The sequence below is a fragment of the Phyllostomus hastatus genome, unplaced genomic scaffold (genome assembly GCF_019186645.2).
Source record: "Phyllostomus hastatus isolate PE091 unplaced genomic scaffold, TTU_PhHast_1.1 phas_scaffold_182, whole genome shotgun sequence".
Classification (NCBI taxonomy): Eukaryota; Metazoa; Chordata; class Mammalia; order Chiroptera; family Phyllostomidae; genus Phyllostomus; species Phyllostomus hastatus.
In genome coordinates this window covers 23,164,879-23,183,730 of record NW_025334013.1, presented here as the reverse complement: position 1 = coordinate 23,183,730, position 18,852 = coordinate 23,164,879, and the positions used below count along the sequence as shown (strand labels likewise).

Here is an 18,852-nt window from a genome sequence, read left to right as displayed (position 1 = left end):
CTACTGGGGACTTGGCCCACAACCCAGACATGTGTCCTAACTGGGAATCAAACCAGTGACCCTTTGGTTCTCAGGTTGGTGCACAATCCACTGAGCCACACTAGCCAGGGCAAAAAGATCAAACTTTTTAAAACAGCTATGATAAATATGTAAAAGTTCTAGTGGAAAAGGTGTATAAAATGCATGCACAGGTGGGGATTTCTGCAGAGAGGAAACTTTAAAAAATCTAATGGGAGTGCTAGGAATGAAAAATAAAATGTAAGAAATGAAGAATGATTTTCAGTGGGCTTAACAGCAGACTGAATCCCACAGAGGAAGGAGTCAGCTGCCTGAAGACAGGTCAGTATTATCCAAATTAAATTATCCAAATTAAAATACAAAGAAAAGAAAAGAGTTAAAAGTATAAAATAGAGTATCCAAGAACTGAGACAATATTAAATGTTCTAACATATGTGTAATTGAAGCCCCAGACAGAGAAAATCAACAACAAAAAAGTATTTGAAAAAATAATAGCTGAGAATTTTCTAAAATAAATGAAAGATAAAAGACACAGATCCAAGAAGTGTGCTATAACCCTTCAGATCACTAGCAGGATAAATACATATGAAACCACACTTAGACAGAATGATGTCAAACTGCTGGAAACCGAAGATAAAGACAACGTTGGAAAAGCAGCCAGAGAAAAGACTGCATGCGGGGGAGCAATGATGCAGAGGATGGATGACATCAGAAATGGAGGCCAAAGGCAATAACGTCAGCTTTAAAGTGACAGAAGAGAAAAACAAAAACATCCTTCAAAAATGAAGATAAAATAAAAACATTTGCAGGTAGACAAGAGCTGAGAGAACTTGTTCCACGAAGTCCTGCATTGCAAGAAAGTCTAGAAGCTGATGGGAAATAATACCAGACAAAAATTCAGATCTGCAGGAAGAAACGAAGAGCGCCAGAAATGGTAGATATCTGGATTCAGTATAAAAGACCTTTTCAGAAATGATCTCTAATTATGTTTATAGATGTATATGTTATGTGTTGTGTATGGTGGGATTTATACATATATAACAAGGACTCTAAGGGCAGAGGTGGGTAAATGAAATTATACTCTAGCAAGTTTTCTTACATTATTCGCAAATGAGTACAGTATTGTTTGAAGGTAGACTGTGATAGCCATCCCTTGATTAATGGTGATAATGTATAAGTCTTATATGCTTCCATGAGAAGGAAATATTATAGCACTGCTGTGCCACACATTTCATTTTGTGATTTTTCCAAGTATTACTGGTAGCATCTGCCTTGTTTATCAAATACATATCCTTATGCTGGGAACTCATATCTAATAGCCTCCTAAAAACTTGGCATTTCTAACAGAGTTGATATCTTTTAATAAGATAACAAGGTCACACATCTTTAAACATAAAAAAGAAATATCCTAAAACAGTGGAAATAGCACTGGACTTGGAGTTAGAGAGACTAGACTTGAATCTTAGCTAAACTGTTAATTAGCTCTATGATCCTAAATAATAAACCTGTTTTCCTTCTTTGGGTCTTAGTTTCCCTCTATAAACATGGGGATAATAATAGTATTGGCTCTGTAGGTTTGTTGTGTTAATTAAATATTGTATAAGAAGGGTCTAGTCTAGTGCCTGGCATGTCAATTCCTTCTCAGAAATAATAGCTGAATCTGATCTGATGTCATGGACTGGGAAAACAAGAGGTAGCAGGGAAAACCCTGTAGCTCGGAGGGAGGAAACTAAAGTATTAATAGAAAAGGAAGATTAAGACTGAAAGCTCCTTGAAGGCAGACATCTTTATTTCTTTATCACCTCTGTTCTCTGACTATAACTAAGTGCTCTGCTGAGAAAAAGTTTGTTGATTTGAAGTTATCTTGTCAGGTGAGAAGAGCAAGATAATTCTGGTAAGTTGTAGCCCAAATGTTGCTCCTAGTGTATGGTGACAGGAAGAGGGGAAGCCCTTGTTTAGGCTCAGACCAGCCTTTCTGCATTCATTTCATCATTCCCTCTTCTGGGTTAATGCTGGTGAAAGGAATGAGCACTTTTTTAGTGCCTACTGCATGCCAATCAGTGAGTTACCATCTCAGTTAATCATTGTTTTGCTTGGGGAAAATTCAGTCTGAGAAGAGAACAGTGACTTCCACACAGTTACCAGACTGCCAAGTGGAGCTCTCGGATGCCCGAGTCCAAGCAGGTTCCATTGCGTCATGTGGCACCTCTGACTTTTGCCTCACCTGGGCCGTAGCAACAATCTCCTCACTGGTGTTCCCATCTCCAGTGTTTCTCTTCCCAACCCATTCTCCAGACTACAGTAAGCTAACTTCCTAAAACATCACATTGTCTGCCTCGACTCAACATGGGTTGGCTTCTCTTTTTATTAATGTGAGTGCAAATGATTTGTTTTGCATTTAACGGTGGCAAGAATCAAATTGCTGTGTGATCTTAGGAAATTATCTTTTGTTCCAAACTGACTCAAGACAATTAGCTCATTTATTAATCATATTATATTAATAAGCACTTAGTAACTATTGAGTGGGGTTTTTGAATTAATTATTTTATATTATTTTTTATCACCATTTATCCCTTCTATGCCCTCTTCCACCCCCACCTACCCCCTCTCCTCCCACAACCACCACACTGTTGTCTGTGTTGATGAGTTCTGTCTCTTTTGTTTTCTTTTTGCTCAATCCCTCTACCCCTTCAGCCCTCACTGAGCGGGGGCTGGTTTTATTTGGTGGTTGTGATTGCAGGGGTGAGGGTCAGATATCAGCCGCTTCCAAAGTGAGAGATGGGCCACATCTTCCTTCCCCAGGCCTTACTACCAAGCAGTGTGTTGTGTTATAGTGAAAGCAAGTCCCACACGGAAATCTGCCACATGCTCAAACATTTGTAAACAAGCAGGCAAAACCAGTCATGCAACTTGTAAGTTCAATGAAGTCCCAGCTTTTGGAATTTTTAGACACTTTGCCAAGTACTTTGCATGAAAGGTTTACTTTAGGTAAATAAGATAATGTTTTAGCAGCAGGATTTTAGTCAGAATATTTGTAATGCACATGCTAGTTGGAATCAGAATATTTGTGATGCACATGCTAGTCAGAATCAGGTAATAGGATCCTCCACTAAATGGAGAGGAAAGGACTGAACAGAGCTCGGCCCATAACATCACTTTGAAGAGCCTCGTTGCTGGGCTCACTAGATTCTCTTCTCTCGGTCAGACAATTGAATACAGTTCTTCTAGACAAACCACATAGGTTGAATCCACTTGTTTCACCCATATCTAACATCTAACCATATTTAAGGGCTTTCTAGTGTTGACTGGGGATAAAAATAGTTGAAGTTCTTGCTGTAGTTGCTACTGGAATATGGCTTATTGATTAGAATTTCTCAGATACTAACAAACCGCTCCTAGGGTGTATATTTCTTATTAGGTACTTCATACGTTAACTGATAGCCTCTAAGGTTTACACTAAAACTAGTTAACAAACATGTGTATAAAACTTTTTAGTCCCACCCTGAACATCGTGGCTCAGTTGGTTGGGTGTTGCACTGAAAAGCAAAAGGTCCCCGGTTCGATTCTTGGTCAGGGCACGTGCCTAGAGTGCAGGTTCAGTCCTGGTTGGGGTGTGTGTGAGAGGCAACCAATTGATGTTTCTCTCTCACATCAATGTTTTTCTCCCTCTCATTCTCCCTCCCATCCTCTATCTCTAAAAATAAATAAATAAAATCTTTAAAAAATACTTTCCTGTCTGAAATATTTTAATATATATGGTTAACATATAATTTTATATTATATAATATGTTATAATATTTAACATAAGTAAATTATAGACAATGCAACACCTTCTCCGAGGTTCAGTTTATTTTATGTGAAAAGATAGGGTGAGCTGACTTCCAAAGTTTCTCCCATGATCCTATAAGTGGTTATTAGTGCAATTATAAGGATCTGGGTTAGGATCATGGAAAAACTTACTGATAGTTGCTGGAATGTCATCAAGCATAAAAACCACTTTTTTTTTAGAAAACTCTAATATTTTCTTTAAAGAATTTATCTTTCTAAAATAGCAGCTCTTCTCTTTAGTTCCTAATCACACCTGTCATCCTCTAACCCCCTTTTTAAAATAAACATGTTTTAAATGACTGAGGTAGAGTTGACATATAACATATTAGTTTCAAGTATACAACATAACCACTCAATATTTATATATACTGTGAAATGGGCACCACAACATGTCTAGGTAACATCTGTCACCATACAGAGTTACAGAATTTTTTTTTCTTCTAATGAGAACTTTTAAGATCTACTGTCTTAGCAATTTAGAAATATGCAGTACAGTATTATTACCTATAGTCACCATGCTGTACAGTACGCCCCCGCAACTTGTTCTATAACTGGATGTTTGTACCTTCTGACCCCCTTCACCCATTTTGCCCACACTCCACCCCCTGCCTCTGGCAACATCAATCTGCTCCCAGTTTCTGTGTGCTGTTTGTTTTTAGATTCCACGTATAAGTAAAGTCATGTGGTATTTGTCTTTATCTGTCTGACTTATTTCATTTAGCACAATGCCCTCAAGGTTCATCCTTGTTGTTGCAAATGGCAACAAGACAAATGGCAAAAGATTTCATTCTTTTTTATGGCTGAAAACATTATATATATACATATATATGCATATGTATCATATCTTCTTTATTCATCCATCAATTGATGGATAATTAGATTGTTTTCATATCTTAGCTATTGTAAATAATACTGCAATGAACATAGGGGTGCATATATCTTTTCAAGTTAATGTTTTCCTTGTCTTCTAATATATACCCAGAGATGAAATTGCTGGATCATATGGTAGTTCTATTTTTAATTTTTTGAGAAACCTCCATACTGTTTTCTGTAGTGGCTGCACCAATTACATTCCCATCAATGGTACAAAAGGGCTCCCTTTTCTCCACATCCTCACCCACACTTCTTATTTCTTGTCTTTTGATGATAGCCATTTTAACAGGTGTGAAGTGATAGCTCATTGTGGTTTTGATTTGCATTTTCCTCATGATTAGTGAATTTGAGCATGTTTTCAGGTAGGTACTTCTTGGCCATCTGTATGTCTTCTTTGGAAAATTTCTATTCCATTCCTCTGCCCATTTTTAAATTTGATTTTATTTTGCTATTGAGTTGTAGGAGTTCCTTATACATTTTGGATATTATTTGAAAATATTTTCTCCCACTAAGTAGCTTGGCTTTTCATTTTGTTGATAGTTTCTTTTGCTTTGTAGGAGCTTTTTAGTTTGATGTAGTCCCACTTACTTATTTTTGCTTTTGTTGCCTTTGGTTTAGGTGTCAGGTCAAAACAAACATTGCCAAGACTGATGTCAAGGAGCTTACTGCCTGTTTTCTTCTAGACATTTTATCATTTCAGGTCTTATGTTCAAGTCTTCAATCCATTTTGATTTAATTTTTTGGTGTGGTGTATAGTGGTACAGTTTTATTCTTATGTATTTAGCTGTCCAGCTTTCCAAACACCATTTATTAAAGAGACTGTTCTTTTTCCCATTGTATATTCCTAGCTCCTTTATTGCAAATTAATTGACCCTATGTACATAATTTGGGGGCTCTCTATTCATCTTTTTAAACATTTATTTTCTTTAAAAAAATCCTCACAGAGGATATGTTATTTTTATAATTGGTTTTAGAGGAAGAGGAAGGGAAGGAGAGAAACATTAATGTGAAAGAGAAACCTTAATTGGTTGCCTCTTAGGAGCACCCCAACCAGGGATTGAACTCACAACCTAAGTATGTGTCCTGGCCAGGGATCAAACACACAACTTTTTGGTGTACAAGACAATGCTTAACCAACTGATCCACCCAGCTAGGGCTGGGCCCTCTATTCTGTTCCATTTATCTATGTGTCTGTTTTTATGCCAATACCATACTGGTTTGATTACTGTAACTTTGTAATATAGTTTGAAATCAGGGAGTATTATGCCTCCAGCTTTATTGTTCTTTCTCAAGATAGCTTTGGCTATTTGGGGTCTATCCTCTAACCCCTTAACATTCTTTATTTTTCTTCAAAACATTTATCGCTACCTGACATTACTTGCTTATTGTCTGTCTTCTGCTACAAGAATATAATCTCTGTAAGAGTAGAAACTTTACTTAAAACTGTATCCTCTATGCCTGATCCATGCTAGGAGCTTGTTTCACTGGTCTATTGCTGCTTAGCAAAACACACTAAAATGTAGTGGCTCATTCATTTACCCACAATCCCATAATGTACCTAGGCTTAGTTGGTCAGTCCTCTTTGTCTCACCTTCGGTCACTCACATGGCTGCATTCATCTGGAGGCTCAGTGTGGCCGAATAGTCCAAGATGGTCAAGTCTGGCAGTTAGCCATTGGCTGAAGTGCCTGAATCTCTTCTATGTGGCCCATCCCACAAGATACTTTGGGTTTCTTAAATAGTGGCAGCAGTGTTCTCAAGGTGAAAGCTGCAAAGCTCCTTGAGACTTAGCCTCAGAAGCTGTATATACAATGTTACTTTCACTATATTCTATTGATCAATGCAAGCAAAAAGGACAGCCAAGATTTAAGAGATTGAGAATTATACAGGAGGTGAGCAAAATCATATTGAAAAAGGGAGGACACAGAGAGCTGTGATAATTCTAACCAGCTATCACAATGCTCAGTAAAGGTTTATGGAGTGAATGAATGACTATATTATGGATATATCTTGTCTAAAGTTCCATACTTCATATTCAAGATCTGCTATAATTTTGCTTCAAAAGCATAGATCTTGTATCTTTCCCTGGGCACTCATCAAAATCTGCTTTGTAATTTATTTATTTGTGCACATTTCATCCCCAAAGGAATGTACCTTGTTTTGTTCTCTCTATATATCCCATTATCTAGCAGGCATTCAGGCTCCAAAGAGCCATTATAGATCCTTACTGAGTTAAATTTAATTGAAAAACTTGACATTTTATCCCCTACCTTCCATTCCATCATTATAAAGCCACTAGTTGAACAATTCCCTGAAAATCTTACCATCATTCATGTCTCCATGCCTTTCTTCATTTCATTTTCTCTGCCTAAAATATGCTCCTTTTTTCTCTGTGCTTATTTCAGTGTTTCTCACTGACGTTTAGCAACCTTGGCCCTACCCACTAAATTCCAATAGAGGCAGGGTCATTCTGACAGTCGTGTTATATCCCCTGGTTGAAAACCACTAGTAAAACCATCCTGTAGGCCTACAAGTGGGAACAATGTGGTTTGGCCTGTCTAGTACCACCTCCTGTCTTAGAAAGGGTTGTTTCCCCCACTCCATGAAGGAGTTACTGTATCCTATAAGATCCTGCCCTTTGAGGTACAGTTGAATTATCTGGCAAATCCTGAAGGGTGTCAAGCATTAATATTCAATCAAAAATTTAATACAAAGTAGGAGTGGAGCAGAAACCCTCTGTCCTGTGATAGAATCCACTACCCTCAAACATACATATATGGGTAGAGTCTCCTTACACTGGTTAAGGCACATGTAATTGAGACATGATTGACCAAGTCCTGAGGATGCTAAAATACCTACATAAACACCACTGGCACCACCAGGCCATTAAGTTTCTATAGGACTTCGGGCAAACGTTGGGGCGTGAAAACACTTGGGTTTTTACAAAAAAATTAAAAAGCCTGAGGAAAAAAGAAATTGAATAAAGCAAGGCAGAAGAAATTATCTTATACATTTTTCTTGGGTCATTAGCCAGAAAGGAAAAGGGAATTAAAGAGAAAACATATAAATAAAATTTTTAAAGCTGCTGAATGAAGGCTTAGGGTAGTGAACAAGTCGCAGTTTGGGAATGGAATGGAGGGATGAGCCTGTGCCTGGGAAACAGCTCTTCAGTCACCAGAGGAGCTGAGAGAGTTCCGATTTGGACTACAGGTGGACAGGGGTGAGCTAGGAAGGGGAGAACTTTTATTCCATGTATTTGTACCATGCTGGAGTGAGTCTATATTTCGACTTAGTGACCTTTATTCTCAATTTTGGTGAATGGCACCATCATCTGCCTACTCGACTAATCCAGAAACCGGAGAGTCACATCGACCCCACCAGTTTTTGCCCCTCAAGGTTAGTCTTCCAACAAGCCCTGTCAATTTCTCCTCTTTTTTCCAATCCATCTCCTCCTCTCCGTTGTTACTATCATTGACCTACTTCAGGTCCTTATAATCTCCCACCTCGACAACTGGTCTTCCTGCCTCCAGTCTAATCCCCTTCCAAATCCACCCTTCAGACGCTACCAGAATAATCTTCCACAAACTAACCATGTTGCTAACCATGTTGCTCTCCATCTTAACAACCCTCCCACCCCACAGCTGCCCAGTGAATAGTGTCTAAAAACTAAATTCTAAGTGTCTAAAACCTAAATTCTAAGCATGGCATTCTAGACTTTTTCTCTCCTGTTCAACATTCAAGCCTCCGTTTTGGCCATCCCCACCTCCACCACACACACATACACGCCCTCTGCTCTAGTCATACTGACCTACTTTTGGTTCCTCAAACACAACATGCTTTATCAAGCCCCTACACATACCTGGAATGCCTTCTCCTCCCTGTGCCAGCCTGGAGAACTCCAGTTCATCTCTGAAACTCAGTTCAGGAGTCATGTCCCCCTGACCTGCCCCGGGCAAAGTCAGTTGCCCCTCTCTCGGGGCTCCACGGCTCCTTGTGCACACTTCTACTGTTACACAGGCTTGCTTGCTTGCTTGCCTGTCTCCGGCCAGCCACAGACACCTCTCTGAGAATACGACTGTATTTTATTTATCTTTATATCCTCCATATCTAGCATAGGCTTAAGGTCTGTTAAATGAGTGGATGAATATTTTATAGGTTCTCTAAGTTGCCAAGAGTTGCAGTAAAGAAGATTCTGCATATAAGAAGCTGATGGTTTGCGTGCTGTCATGCCTTGGCAAAAGGCCCTGGTGTCTTTTTTTTTTTTTTGGTTTTGTTTTTTAGGCCATGGTATTTTAATCATTTATTACATAATTATTTATTAAGTACCCAGTATGTGTCAGGTCCTGTGCCATTTTTAAAGGTCAGTGAGTACTACAGTAAGCAAGGAAAACAGCCTTGGCCTTTGAGTAGGGCATTCTCCAAAAGAAGCTTTATAATGCTATGGAATCACAGTATGAATTTTTTTAAAGCTCATTCTGGGAGGTGCAATTATTTCACTGTACGGAGAGTTTAAACAACTCTTTGAATAATTTTTAGATTAAAAAAAAAGTTTTTAGCATAGGTGAACTGACATGACAAAGATCTGCCACAAGGTGGCAGTATTTCCCTAGGACTAAAGATTACGTGACCAAGGACTTAGAAAAGTAAGTAGTTCTCACACCTTGCTCCAGAGGAATACTAGTGCTAAAAATGTAACATGGTAGCTTTTCTCAATTTTCAGAAAAGGCCAACTAAAAGGTATGATTTGATCAATGTTTCTCCTCCAAACTTTCATAAGCCTTTGGAATCTGTTTTTGTTTGCCTTCAAGCAAATATAAATAGAATTTTGGAACCGGCTGAACATGTTAAATTACATGCCTTATTACTTCATAGACATGTAACATCAGGATTGCTTTTTTATATTGATTTTGGATGATATAATTAAAGATCCTACTAGTGAAAATGTTTATAATTTATATGACTAGAGTGAATGCGTCAGTACTGCAAAGTATTTCCTATAGAGTACCTTACTTTCAGGTGCTCTGCCAATTAAACCCATTTGAGAATCATGATCTAATCCAATGTTTTCTAATTTCAAATGGAGAGATCGAGGCTCTGAGAAGCTAAATGACTTCCCTAAGGTCACAGAGCCATGTATGGGACAGGTTCAGGCTTATCCCTGCAGAGTGAACATTCCAGATCTTGCCCTTGCTGCCATCTATCAACTTCATAAACAAAAATTTTTGGATGATCTTAACCTTGAGAGTCAAGAGACAGAGAGGAGTCAAGGTGAGTCCCAGTTTTCTGACTTGGTGAGTGATGGATTATGGTGCCATTCACCAAAATTGAGCATACAGACTGCTAATTCCAAATACAGACTCCCTTTAGCTTGGCACAAGTTAATATATAGACAGAATAAAAAGTTTCCCCTCCTAGCTCACCACTTCTACTCATGGTCCAAATGAGAACTCTCTTTCTTAGTTTCTCTGGTGACTGAAGAGGTGCTCTGTAAAGAGAGGAAAATGCTAATAACTTCTGAAAATGCTAAATCAGGAGTATAACCTCATTTATTCACTTCCGGAGAGGGTTCAAGAAGAATAATATAGTTGTCAAGAGTCTGAATTAATCAGTTCAACCAATATTCATTGACTTCTCTACCATGAGCCAAGAGTGTTCTAAAGTGTGGTTCTCAAAGTATAGTCTCCATAGCAGCAGCATTAGCATCGCCTGGCAACTTGTTAGACATGCAAACTCTTAGGCCTCACATGAGACATACTGAGTCAGAAACTCTGGGAGTGGGGTCCGACAATCTGTTTTTACTAGCCCTTCCATCATTCTGATGCATGCTCAAATTCAAGAACAATTATTCCAGAGAGTTAAGAATATGGTGTTAAAGAACATGCTTGTCTTCCCGGAGCAACAGCATACAAATAGAAATTTTTAGGTAGAAGTGTTATCGGGGAAACCAAAACAGGGCACAGAGGGAGAATGTAGAGGGTGCTCAGGCAAGGTCTTTCTGAGGAGAGTGAGCTCTGGAGTCAGACTGAATATTGGCTCCACCAGTTACTAGCCTTTTAAAGGTTTCATTTCCCCATTTACTAAAATTGAGATAGTAATATTACTTTACGAAGTTACTCTGAAAATGAAATAAGATAACGTTCCCAAAATTCTTGCAAATGTTTCTGTCACAGGGCAACTCCCCAGTGAATGGTAGCCCTTCCAATATGAGGGCGGAGTGCTATTTGTATATGTACATTTGGGAATCACCAATGTAGAAATTAATAGTAAAGTGGTGGATAGACAGATGTGAAAGAGAAAGGATGGTAGGCTCTTGGTGGCGGGGGCAGAAGTGGGTTGAGAAGTGGTGAGGAGGTGAAGAAATGTAGACGAAGAGAGAGGACTTTTATCTGAACCCAGCTAAAGATGGAAACTTGGGAGAGGAAGCCAGTGGATAAATATAGGGTGACTAACTATCCTGGTTTGCCTGGGACTGAGAGATTCCTGGGAGGTGAGTCTTTCAATGCTGAAACCCAGAGAGTGCTGGGGAAATTGGGATGAGCTGGTCACCCTAACAGTGGATAGGATCCTGGGGAGTGCAGTGGGGGTGGCCATGCTGTGAACTTTCTTTCTTGGTGCCCTCTGATCTCCTCCTTGTAGAGGTACCTTCCAGTAGCTTGACTGGACTGGACGCCAGAGGGCGAGGGAACTCTGGAATGCAGCGGGGAAGAAGCCTCCTTGCCTAGATAGAGCAGGATTCGCAGAGACGGAGAATGGGCCTGGAGGGGCAAAAAGATAGCAACCAGCGCAGTAACAAGGAGGTAGAATAGTCTAGGATTAGTCTGACTCTGTACCTTTTATTCTTTTTCCTGCCTCATCCAAAGAGCCTAGGAGAGGAATGCGTGGGTGTTTTCTGCATCCTCGAATTAACCTTTAACTGAGCAGCTCACAAAACTTTCCTTGTTTTGATGTTCACTGGTATGAGTTCCATGTACAAGATGGAGCGGGTAGGATGTAGCTGCTCCAAGGCTGGAGGTCCTGGAGGAAATCCTCCTGGGCCCTGGACATTAGTACCGGATAGGAATGCCTTCTGATACTCAGGGATCTTCTCACAGCATATTTCCTGCCTGGAGCAGGAATTTACTCCTCAATTTGCTTCTTGATGACAGCTATCGCGCTACGGAAGGGTCAAGGGTCAAAGGCCACCATTTAAATCGAACAGTCCTTCAAGGCCAGAGGACCCGATGTCCGGCGGCCAGAACACCTCCAGCCTTAGGCAGGTTCAGTTGACAAGAGGAGCCGCGACCCGCCAACCCAATCCACATTACACTTGTGTAGGGCTGGACGAAGGCGCTTCGTGATTGGTAGGGCGGCGTGGGGGCGTGGCCTCATGTAGAAAGCCACCTCTGGATTGGTACAAATTGTCAAGGGCTGTACCTCCACTCTGAGTAGGCGCGAAAGCTCCAAAGTCGCTGCGGGGCTGGAGACGGCGGGAGCAGCTGCGCAGCGGCTGAGACAACTCGAGATCTGTATAGTCCCGAGCCGAGCGCTGGAGAGGCCGGAGCCATGACCAGCGAAGTGGCTTCTGAAGTGAGTTCGTGTACAAGGCTCCATCGGCGTTTGCTGGGGTCGGGCTCCGGCTGGGTGGGGTGGGGTGGGGCAGGGATCGAGCCCTGCGGAAAGGGTTTTAAGAGTCTGGGAGGACTACAGCTCCCGGCGTGCACCGGGCTTCTCGACCACGCAGCACGAAGAGATTGACGCCCCCTACTCCGGGCCCCGCGATCTCGCGGCCCGGTCCCGGCGCTGGGCTTCCCGCGCGTCGTCGGTGTCCCAAGAAGTCTTGTTCCTTGCCTTTGCGGCGCGCGCAGCCCGCCGCCTAACTCATCCTCACCCTGTCCCGCCCGCTCTCTCCTTTGGCGCGTTTCCTGCTGTGGGAGTCCTTCCTCGTACAGCGTCCCCAAACGGAGGAAGGCCCAAGCCTACCCTGGCTGCTGGGAGGCAGGGCAGGGCAAGATTCTCTGTAAATGGACGGCGGGGTCTGAGGGCATTCGTAATTGAGTCTGGAAGGGGCCTTTGAGGTCTTCGCGTGGGGCCCCTGGAAGGGGCTGTACCCGTCTCGGGGCCTCCCGGATGGTAGCTTGCTAGGCTAGCTGGCGGAATTGGGCATAGAAGGTACTTCTGTTGGGAACAGTCCTGTGTTCTTTTCTGGGGTGGGACTAGGGTGAGATACTTACTGTCTTCGGGAGCAAAATTTAGAGAGACGCCAAAAAACTCAGTAGTTAAGATGATATTTTAAAGCAACATTTAAAAACGTAAAAATTAGTGCAAAAAATATCCCGTGACTTGATGTTGAATAAAATACCAAACTTCTAATTCTGGCCCTGATTTCAATAAAACTTTACTTACAAAAGCAAGTGACTGACCTCATGAGCCTCAGTTCGCTAACTTGAGTTTGTTAAAAATATTACATTAAAAAATTATCTTGATTACTAAATTTTTTAAAGACTTTGTCTTCTCACCCTGTTCTTGGTCCTGTCTTTTAACTGTTGCTGGTACTGCTGCAAACTGCTTAGAATAAAGCTATTAACAACATTTATATTGAGCTCTGTAGTTACCTACATTCAGTTTAAGGATTCACAAACAGAACTAATAGCCTTACTGCTTTGGATTGTTGGGAGGACCATCAGCACATACATGATTATCCTTGGTGATTATTCAGTATGTGTCATCTTGGTTATTATTTTAATAATTATACCAAGTATTGAAATCAACTTAATAGTTGGAGAAGTCAGTGCTAGGCCTCATGCCCTATTACATGACAGATGTTAATATTTTCCCTTTATTAAGTTGATTCAGAGCCCTAAGAACACCTAGGAGGTTGGAGACTTGTCAGCTAGGGCAACTTGGTCACTAACTGGTCACTTAGATTGTTTTACTTGTGACTTTTTTTGTTTGGAAATTTTCAAATATACAAATGTAGAAGGGTTGGTATAATAAACCTATATTCTAACTTCAACAATTATCAAATCATGCCAATCTTATTTAATTCATACCCCCATCCACTTCCCCCTCACTGGATTATCTGGAAGCAAAGTCTAGGTATTATTTCATCCACAAATATTTTATTATGCATCTCTAAAAGGTAATGGCTTTCCAAAAAAGATAACCACAATTTTATTACAACATCCAAAAATTCAGAATTATTGCTTAATATTAAATATCTAGTCAGTGTGAAGTGTTCAGGTTTCCTTGACTCATATATATACTTTCAGTTTGTTTGCATTAGGATCCAAAGAAAATCTACATATTTCGATTGTTGATATGTGTGTGTATCTTAACTCTTTTTTTTCTTTTTAGATTTTATTTTTAGAGAGAGGGAAAGGGAGGAAGAAAGAGAGGGAGAGATACATCAATTGGTTGCCTCTCACTTGCCCCCAACTGGGGACCTGGCCTGCAACCCAGGCATGTGCCCTGACTGGGAATCGAACCTATGACTTTTTCAGGCTGCCTCTCAGTCCACTGAGCCACACCAGCCAGGACATACATCTTAACACTTTTTAGATTTTATTTATTTCCAGACAGGAGAAGGGGAGGAGAAAGGGAGAGAAACATCAGTGTGTGGTTGCCTCTCACCCCCCGCCCCCCTGCCCCACTGGGGACCTGGCCTGCAACCCAGGCATGTGCCATGACTGGGAACTGAACCAATAACCCTTTGGTTCACAGACCAGTGCTCTCAATCCACTGAGCCACACCAGCCAGGGCTAAGTCCTCTTTTTAGGTCCCCTTCCCTCTCTTGTTTTCTTCAAATTATTGTTAAAGAAACCACATAGGGTGGGGCAGGTAGAAGAGGGTAAAGGGGGAATAAATAATGACAGAAGGAGACTTGACTTTGGGTGGTAAACACAAAATATTGTGCAACATACAGAGGGCATTTTATAGAATCATACACTTGAAACCTGTATCATTTTATTAACTAGTGTCACCCCAATAAATTCAGTTTAAAAAAAGAAGCTATATAGGTTGTTTTACAGCATGTCCTATACCTGGATTGCATCTCTATGATGTTATTTAACATATCTTTTATATATACTGAGAAACAGTTCACACAGAAAAGGCATAATAAATGCTTGATTTTTTCACTTATTTATCATTACAGAAGTCCCTCCTTATCTGCAAGGGATATGTTTCAAGACCCCCAGTGGGTGCTTGAAACTGCACATATTACCTAACCCTATATATACTCTGTTTTCTTCCTACATACCTTTGATAAAGTTTAACTTATAAATTAGGCCACTAAGAGATTAACAACAATAACTAATAATAAAATAGAACAATTATAACAACATACTGTATTAAAAGTTATGTGAATGTGGTCTCTCTCAGAATATCTTACTTAACCAATCCTGGTTATGTTGCAGGAAATGGCTGGTTGTCACTTGTTTCAAGGGATCCCTTGCTGAAATCTCCATATAGGCTCAATGCTCTCTGCCACAACATGGTGCTGTCTGTCAGAACACATTTCCTGTTCATGTCTTCCATCTGCAAACTTAATGCCTTTTCCATCTTAAAGCACTTATCATGCCATGGCCATAACTTTTGCAATTTGAAGTGCAACAGCAAAATTAGGATGAATATCTTCCTTCTTTACAATTTCACACATAGAAGATTCATTCTTAGGAGATTCGTTCTTACTGTAGATCTTAGCATCCTCAGCATAAGATTTCTTTTCTTTCTCCTAATTAAGCCAGGAACTTGCACCTTTTCACTTAAAGGAAGAACTTAATGGCTTCTCTTTGGTATATCTGAATTGCCAGCATCACTGCTTCTCTGCCATTTACTGAGTAACATAAGGGTTACTTGAACCCAAGCACCGTGATGCCATGACAGTCGATCTGGTAACTGAGGCAGCTACTGACTAACAGGTGGATAATATATTCATCATGGATACACTGAACAAAGGGATGATTCATGTCCTGAGTGGAACAAAGTAGGATGGTGTGAGATTTCATCATGCTACTCAGAATGGCTTGCAATTTAAAAGTTATGAATTCTTTATTTCTGACATTTTCCACTTAATATTTTCTGACTATGATTGACCATGGGTAACTAAAATTATGGAAAGTGAAACTGTGGATAAGGGGGAAAAACTGTACTGACAATAAAGAGTTGGTTCTATTGAACCCTTCAAAGGTAAACAATGATTTTTTTTTTGTCCAGTAATTCTTTTTTTTTTTTTTTAAGATTTCATTTTATTTTTAGAGAAAAGAAGTGGGGGAGAAAGAAAGGGAGAGAAACATCAGTGTGTGGTTGCCTCTTGAGTGCTCCCTACTGGGGACCTGGCCTGCAACCCAGGCATGTGCCCTGACTCGGAACAGGGTGTCACTCAATCCACTGAGCCACACCAGCCAAGGCATTTGTCTAGAAACTCTAATGTCATCCTTTCATTGAACCATTGAATTTATTTTTTTTTCTTTATTTCAGCCTGATGATCCCATAATGATTTGTGTATACTTATGTACTTAGAGTTTCTGTCACCTCCTGGTTAATGCAAAGTATATTCTTATTTTCTAGGTGAACCTAGAAACCAGTGATCCAAAACTTATTTCACAAGAAGAAGTAGATAGTCCTTCAGACAGTGGACAGGGCAGTTGTGAAGCAATTGAGCCCTTAAGTGAAAGAGGTTTGTAATCGCACTTTTATTTTTAGGAGTAGAATGTGGGGGCTTGGGTTACAAGTAGATTGAATTAATCTCATTATTCTCTCAATTTACTGAATTATTAATGCCCGATTTTATTGTTTGTTTTATTACAACAGCAAAATAATAATGCTTGCACCCTTTTGAAAATAATCGTTTCTATAGTATTGTTGAATGTGTAAAACGTCTAGAAGCTACCACATTGCTTGGTTGAATGCTTTCATTCTACAATAAAAGGGTGTTTAACACCTGCAAGAGGAATTAGAACAACTTTTCCCACTATAAGGATACATAATTCCATTTCTTAGTGAGACATTTTTCCAGGGGAAATGTTTTTCAAATGTATTTTTAGATTTATTTTGCTACAATCAGTTCTTAGTGGTAGTTACATAATTTTCCGGGTGATATATCACTTAGATAACTGGATATGTTTACTGGGACATGAGAAAAGCCAAATAAAAGTAGATCTCTAAAAAAAATTGTTTCCTTCAGATTCAGATGAAGAGATATTTGTGAGTAAGAAATTGAAAAGCAGGAAGGTGCTACAGGACAGTGACTCTGAAAGAGAGGACACAAATGGTTCTCCAGAGAAAGCTACCTATGACAGTGCTGATGATGAAAATAAAGAGAACTTATATGCTGGAAAAAATGGGAAAGTCGGAAGGATTTACAAAACCTTGGCAGACAGTGGTGAAAGTGACATCGAGGAGTCTTTGTACCAGGAAAATCTTGAAACCCAGGTGACATCTTCCTTAGAGCTGAGCCTCCAGTCTGAAAATTCTGTGGGCTTCACAGCTGACAGAAAGATTTACAGAAAACCCACGCACGATAAAGAAGGAAGTGGAGGAAAAGCAAAAGTAAAATCAAAGAGAAGACTTGAGAAAGAGGAGAAAAAGATGCAAAAAATTAGGCAGCTGAAAAAGAAGGAAACAAAAAATGAGGTACATTTTAAAGAACAATTTGCTATTTCTAAGGCAGATTAACATTTTGGAAAATGTTGGTTTTGGTTCTCAAAAGTTTTTCTGCACTCAGAATATAGCTTTGAGTTGATTGTTTTACATTACAAGTAATGAGGTATGTGATTTAAAACTTGGTCTCATTCTGCATTTCAGACACATGGAGGACACGTCCCAAAAAATGGGTGTCTGATTTTCTTTGTGAGCACATGGGGTAATTCTCTGCTGCTTTTGATCTGATGAAATCTACATTTCAAAGAAGGATTTTGCATATATTCATTAGTCAGAAGTCTTATTTGCTAACTGGAAAAACTATCCTCAAGTTTTATAAACTAGTTGCTTAATACATATTTAATTTATTTTTCAAAGATACTATTTTTTAAGTTAGTTTTGGACAGTTGCGTAAAATCACAGCGTAGACTTCGAGGATGACTGTGGGTTAGGAACCAGTGAGTGTGTTCTAGAATGTCATATATTTGTCTGTTGATGGAACAGGGACTTTTTGTGGCCTGATCCGAATTGCTTTATGATGTTATGCAATACTGGATTTTGAAATAATTGGAATTTGCTCTTTCTTTATGGATTATCCAGGAAGAAGTGAAACAGCCATTTAATGATAGTGGCTGTCTTCTTGTGGATGAAGACCTTTTTGAAACTGGGTTGGAGGAGGAAAATAACTCTCCATTAGAAGATGAAGAGTCAATAGAATCCATAAGGGCAGCTGTGAAAAACAAAGTAAAAAAGCACAAGGCAAGTAAAATATTATTGTAGTAAGTGCTAACCTGTTTCTTCTAACCTTTGCTTTATTATCTGATTTACTGTTGGATCTTTTTTTTTTTTTTTTTCCAGTTGAAGAAAAACACATGTCAATTGATTTAAGTTTTTCAGATGTTAACCTTGGAATCATACAGTACAAGTGATAGACATGCTAACTTGTTTGGAAACTAGTACCTTGATTGGAAATGTTGGGGGAAAAAATAAGATACTTTATGTTGTATAAGATAAATAATGGGGCAGAGATGTAAATTTTATAATCATGTGGCCTCTAACAAATGAACCAGCAGGGTTTCAGGAAGGGTATCAAAGAGACACATCAAAGCATCTTTGTCCTGAGTGTTTGGGAGCATAATTGTTCTTCTTAAGATTGTCTTTAGCTGCCCGGGAGTTGCTGTCTCTCCTTAGGGAAAGATGTAATACAGAGGTATAAGAAATAAGGACCCAAACTCCATTTGAGACATCTGTTTTCTAGGCATTATAGTGTGCTGTGTTTAAAGTTTTCTGTTTGGTCATTATTGATAGTTATTAATGTAGTATGAGGTAATGATTTAATGTTGGAGCGCAAAAGCAGTCTCTGAGTAAGCAGCATCCTCTTATTTCAGTTTCCTTTAACTTGCCATCTCTTTTAGAAAAAGCAACTATCTTTGGAGAGTGGGGTTTCTACATTTGAAGAAGAAAGCGAGTTATCAAAAGGCACCGGGAGGAAGGTAAGGTAGAGCCCTCTACTGTA

General features: G+C 39.7%; 1 protein-coding gene across 1 annotated transcript in view; it reads left to right on the top strand.

Moving 5' to 3' along the window:
* Positions 1-12,163: 12,163 nt before the first annotated feature.
* Positions 12,164-18,852, top strand: part of CLSPN (claspin) — a 31,224-nt gene continuing 24,535 nt past the window's right edge. Inside the window, exons 1-5 of the mRNA XM_045859896.1 lie at positions 12,164-12,284; positions 16,266-16,374; positions 16,882-17,330; positions 17,937-18,095; positions 18,752-18,829. Of these exons, the coding sequence (XP_045715852.1) occupies positions 12,261-12,284; positions 16,266-16,374; positions 16,882-17,330; positions 17,937-18,095; positions 18,752-18,829 (819 nt within the window). The 5' untranslated portion in view covers positions 12,164-12,260. The remainder of the gene's footprint in view (positions 12,285-16,265; positions 16,375-16,881; positions 17,331-17,936; positions 18,096-18,751; positions 18,830-18,852) is intronic.